Source organism: Sarcophilus harrisii, chromosome 2 (assembly GCF_902635505.1).
Source record: "Sarcophilus harrisii chromosome 2, mSarHar1.11, whole genome shotgun sequence".
NCBI classification, from domain to species: Eukaryota; Metazoa; Chordata; class Mammalia; order Dasyuromorphia; family Dasyuridae; genus Sarcophilus; species Sarcophilus harrisii.
In genome coordinates this window covers 250,834,237-250,840,266 of record NC_045427.1, presented here as the reverse complement: position 1 = coordinate 250,840,266, position 6,030 = coordinate 250,834,237, and the positions used below count along the sequence as shown (strand labels likewise).

The 6,030-nt window shown below is 35.3% G+C and overlaps 1 protein-coding gene across 1 annotated transcript; it reads left to right on the top strand.

Moving 5' to 3' along the window:
• Positions 1-4,111: 4,111 nt before the first annotated feature.
• LOC100930214 (olfactory receptor 11H6-like) lies at positions 4,112-5,068 on the top strand. Its single transcript, XM_003755776.1, has one exon. It carries the CDS (start codon positions 4,112-4,114, stop codon positions 5,066-5,068), a length of 957 nt encoding a protein of 318 aa, XP_003755824.1.
• The last annotated feature ends 962 nt before the right edge of the window (positions 5,069-6,030 follow it).

Below are 6,030 nucleotides of genomic sequence, written 5' to 3'. Positions count from 1 at the left end.
CCCCATTTTGAATTCTTGAGCACTTACTGGGGTACAGATCCAAGACTTAATTTATAATGTCTCTCTTCCAAGGCATATAAAGGCTCCAAGCTCATAGACAGTCCTTCATTCTTTCTCACAGAGTCTTAATCTTCTTTACCACACCCATACACAAACGTTATGGGGAATAAGATGGGGAAGATGCTGAATTCTCAATGTTCATTTATATATATTGAATTGATTCTTGTTAATGTTACTATTCTCTTTTGTACTCTTTGTATAAACTCAATCCATCATAATCATCATCATCATCATCATCATCATGGATCCTGGGGATTTAATTAGAGGAAATTTTTCCTGCCTTTCATTTAGTTGCCTTTACTAAATTACTGTTGCTATCATTATTATATCTATGATGCTTTCTATGTTAAGCTTGATATATCAGTTCACTTTTTTCAACATCAGTTTCACCATTTGTAAATTGGGCATAAGAATATCTGCATCACATATTTTCCAGGATTGTTGTAGGAAAAAACATTTTATAAAGTTCAAAGTATAATATAACTATTATTTTGAAAAAAAATTGTTATTTTTCTGTTAGAAAATATTATATATAATTATTTAATTAAATATAAGATAGTCATTAAACATGGAAAATCAGTATAAAATAGACTTAATTTCTTCTCTTTCGCATCAACAATTCTCTGACCTTATACATACACAGCACATAGTAGATACTTAATATATCAGTGTTTGTGGGTTGTTTCTTGTTTCGAACCAGAGGGTGCTATATTTTCTTAATTTTTAGATCAGTATTTACTATTCCTTTAAATATATTTGAAGGTAGAAAATATTTTGTGCCATAATGCTTATAATGCTTTTTAAACTATAGTTTTGGTACTTTGGTCTCTAGATTCTAATTCAAATCATGCCCCATAAAATAGCTCAAGTCCAGACCTAATCCCTAGGCCCAGAGGTTTTCCTTAATCCTTAATCCTTAGAGGGAGCTATTCTATTTACAGTTATTTTTTTTTAAAGTTTAAAAAAACACCACCAAAATTCTTCTTGAAAACTGGCCAAACATTCTTTTTGGCTCCCTTTCCCTTTATTATCCTTAACCCCTGAGACTAACCTGGCCAATGCCTGCAGGCAAAAGGTAAATCCTGGAAACATTGGTACTGAAGGTAAAACCAGTCACTACATATCTCCACTAACCCTTTTACCCTACACATGGATCACACCAGAGAAATATCCCAAGTGCAAGTTTCAGGGGATGTAATCACAATTCAGAAAGTCCTTACTTCAAGTGCTCCTCTAGTAATTGGGATGTAACTTACCCCTGACCAAATCTAGAGAGGTTATGATCCCTCAGGACATTCTGAACCTGCCTTCTCAATCTTTAAAAGTTAGAGCCAGGAGGGCTTCCAACACTCACAATATTACCATATTGCATTACCTCCATGCATATGGATAATATGCATTATCCATACCCATTGAAACACCCACACACACACACACACAGGCCACACTAAAGTACCTAGATATATCCCCAGGCAAAAAGCATGAAACTCTATCTGCTATAAACTTTTAATGTTAGGACTTTTGCCTTGAAAATTGTCTGAAATTAGAAGCCAGTCTTTGATTACACAAGGTACAGTGAGTCTCTCTCCATCTCTGTTTGTTTCTCTGCATCTGAATCTCAGTATCTATCTCTCTCTTTGTGTCTCTTGTTTGTTTTCCTGTTTCTCTCTCTCTCTCTCTCTCTCTCTCTCTCTGTTTCTCTCTGTCTTTCTGTCTCTGTGTGTGTATGTGTGTCTCTCTGTCTCTGTCTCTGCCTCTCTCTCTTTTCATGTTAAAAATGTGAACTAGTAGAATCATAGGATGTCAAGGGGTTTCCCTTGACATAGATAGAGATCATCTTGTCCAACCTTATCATTTTAAAATATAAGCTGAGCCAGACATGTTGTAATCCCTTATATAAGGAAACTAAGATTTCTGATTTATTGAGCTCAGAAGTGCAGTGGGCTAAACTAATTGAGTGAATACACTAAGACTTACATTATAGTGATGAAGCTGAACAGAGAGGGGTACATTTGGAATAAGGTTGGGAGAAGTACAAAGAGGAAAGCAGAGGACAGGAGAATATAAGAAAGGAAAAGAGAGGTAACAGATTCAGGTTTGAAATGAAATAGGTTAAATCTTTCAATCATAGGATCAAACTCTGAATACCCTTCCAGTCTGGATGAGATAGGAAAATGTCTACTCTTCTTTAAATTAATTAATTAAGATGAGGAAACTAAAGTCCAAGAGAAGTTAAATGATTTTCTGAAGTTTCACATATCTAAATATTAAAAATTCTGAGGGAAAAAAGCCAAATATTCTGACTTTTAGTCCAGTGATTACAACAGCAAATTGGAATCTTCTTCAACAAGCCTGTAGAGAATATTATTTTTGAAATTCATTAAAAAGGTAAGTGAAAATTAGCCAACATTTGTCATTTGGGAGCCTAGAAGATTTGGACACTCAGAATCAGCCTGTGGCATTTTTTCTTCTTTCATATGAAGCCTAAGTGATATATACATTTCTGTAATTTTCTGATTTTATTAATTGGGGAAAATGAAACATTTTTATGTGCAGCTCTCAGCTTTAAGAGACAACCACTGATAGCAGAAACTGTCATGACAATTCATTTTTAAATGGTATGTCTTTCATTTTAATAAAAATAAAAACATGTTGCATACATTGAAATGTTAGGGTAGAAAAAAATTAAATGTCAAAATCATTAATTGTTAATTATCTTAAATGTTAAAATGGAAATTGAGTCAAAAGCCAAGCACAATATGAATAAAAGGTCATTTTTTAAATTTACTTCCCCAAATAATATTCTTTTATATGTCAGATTTTCCTGACCTCTACTTTAGGACAAGAATGAAGAAAGGTTGGTTTGTTTGTTTTCTCTCTAGAATCATTGATCAATGGGAAGATGTAAACAGGGAGTATATTAATTACAAATTGCCCACTGATAATTTTTAAGACAATTTGAATTTTTAAAAGAGCAATTAGTGATAAAACAAGATTTACCTTCTTACCTGTAGTTACAACGTGTCATTAAGGCAGGAAACAAGAATTTATTAAGCTTCTATCATACATACAATGGTTAAACATTCACAAATAACAACTCTGTGAATTTTCCCTGATTTACAGTTAAGAAAAGTGAGACATATAGAGGTTAAGTGACTTGCCAAAGGTCACACATCTAGTAAGTATATAGGATTGGATTTAAACTCAGGTATTTCTGACTTCAGATCCTGTCTTCTCTCCATTGTGCTGCCTAACTCCCTTTGAAAGAGTGAAAGACAAAAGTGGAAGCAGAGAAACAGAGATACAGAGAAAGACAGAAATAGACACAGAGAGACAGAGACAAAGAGAGAAAGAGACAGAAAGAAGAAAATCAATAAAGAGAAGAGATGAGAGAGGAGAGATAGAGATGGGGAAAAGAGGAGATAGGAGAGGAGAGGGGAGGAAGGAAAGAGAACAAAGAACAGAGTAGAGATGAGAGAAAGAAGAGAAGACAGAAAGAGAGAAGAGAAAGAAAGAGAAAGGGAAACAGAGAAAAGAGACAGAGAGAGGGAGAAAGAAAAATCTAAAGTTGAGGGACAGATAGTTGGTGCAGTGGATAGAGCATCAACCTTGAAGTTGGGAGGACCTGAGTTCAAATCTGGCCTCGGACACTTAACACTTCCTAGCTGTGGGTCCCTGGGCAAGTCACTTAACTCTAATTGTCCCAGCCAAAAAAAAAAAAAATGTCTAACATTGGTCAACAAATATTTCAAATCATTTTCAATGTGATTTGGTTTCATATTGTGACTTGTTAAACTAAAGAAATGGTAGGAAAATGAAGAAAAAAAGGCATGGTTGGGTATAACAATTTTAGAGCATACACACCATTATGTGCTGCCTTCCATTATTTTACTCTGAGAATAGAATTTCCTACATGTTGTCTCTTCCTTGATCTTACCACTTTGTAACTGATTTTATATTGAATTAAAATTCATGGCACATACTTAAATCTTTATGTGTAAGATCATTTCTAAAACCAAAATATATTCTCTTTTCAGATTTGGGGGGAAAAATGAAAAACTCAGACAGAAATAATCACTCTGGCTCTGTGAATGAATTTGTTCTCCTGGGATTCCCAGGTTCTTGGGAAATCCAGATCTTCCTTTTCTCATTATTCTCTGTGACTTATATACTGACACTAATTGGGAACATGTCTATCATCTGTGCTGTAAGTTTGGACCAACGACTCCACACTCCAATGTATATCTTATTGGCTAACTTCTCCTTTCTAGAGATTTGGTATGTCACCTCCACAGTCCCCAATATGTTGGCCAACTTTCTCTCTGATAATAAAATCATCTCCTTCACTGGCTGCTTCCTCCAGTTCTATTTCTTCTTTTCAATGGGAACTACAGAAACCTTTTTCTTGTCAGCCATGGCCTATGATCGGTATCTTGCTATTTGTCATCCCTTGTACTACTCCACCCTCATGACTCTGCAAAAATGCCTAAGAATGGCTGCCTGTTGCTGGGTTTGTGGTTTTCTCTGTTATCTCCTCCCAGTTTACCTCATCTCCCAGTTGCCTTTTTGCAATCGCAATGCAATTGATCACTTTATTTGTGACCCAGGACCCCTTATTGGCCTGTCCTGTGCTCCAGCACCCATCACTGAAATCACATGTGCTGTCTTTAACTCAGTCCTTATCTTCTCTACCTTCCTCTTCATAACTAGTTCATATACCTTGGTACTTAAAGCTGTGCTGAAGGTGCCCTCAGCAGAAGGTCGGCATAAGGCATTCTCCACATGTGGCTCTCATTTGGCAGTAGTGTCACTGTTCTATGGCTCTATTATGGTTATGTATGTGAGTCCAACATCTGGAAATCCAGCTGGGATCCAGAAGATTGTGACACTGTTCTACTCTGTCCTGACTCCACTCTTCAACCCACTGATCTATAGTCTCCGAAACAAAGAAATGAAGAAAGCCCTGAAGAAAGTCCTCAGAAGTTTGAAATTTGACCAATATATGTGAAGAAAAAACTCAAAACCTTCCTCCCTTATAACAGCACCTCCATTCCTGTTCATGTGGCCAACATAAGTGAATTTTAAAAATGTATTATCCTATTGGAATCTGAACTAGTCTCCACATCTGGTGTACCGTCTATTAAATTCTGCATGCCATATTTCATCTGGCACATTGATAAGCTTGAACTTGTCCAAAAGGAGAACAACAAAGATTTTGAAGGGACTCAAAGCTAGCATATGAGAAATTGTTGAAAAAACAGGATATGTAACTTGGATAAAGAAGATTAAAATGGGGTTGGAAATGATGGCATTTTGGAATAGCTTAAAATTTATCATATGAAAGGAAAATAAGAGTTTCCTCTGTGTGATTCTAGAAAGAAATAATTAGGAGCAATGGGCAAAAAGTTACAAGAGGAGTACAGATTTTGATTCACTATAGCAACAATTTTCAAACAATTAGAACTGAAATGAAATTGATTGCCAGGGCTCTGTCACTACAAGTGTTGAATATTCAAAATAATATAGAGGTGATTGGTGCACCAGGTAGGGAGGGACTGGACTATACAATCCCTGAGATAAAATGGGGCATTTAAATGGTGCACTTGTTAGAATTGAGCATGGAGTCCTCCTGATTCATCTTCTGAAGTTCAAATCTGGCCTCATAAATCATGTAATCCTGGTCTAGTTATTTAGTTTTGTTTGCCTCACTTTCTTCATCTTTTAGATCATATAATAGAGCATTATTTCATATAATTCTTGATAACTTTCATTTCTTCCTCTGAAAATTGCTTATTCTTTTCCTTTGGCCATTTATCAAATGAGAAGTGATTTTTATTCTTGTAATTTTGACTCAGTTCTCCCTATATTTTAGAAATAGACTTGTAAAAGAAATTTGTTGCAAAGATTTCTAATTTTAACTGCACTGGTTTTGTTTGTATAAAATATTCCTATGTAATCAAATTATCCACT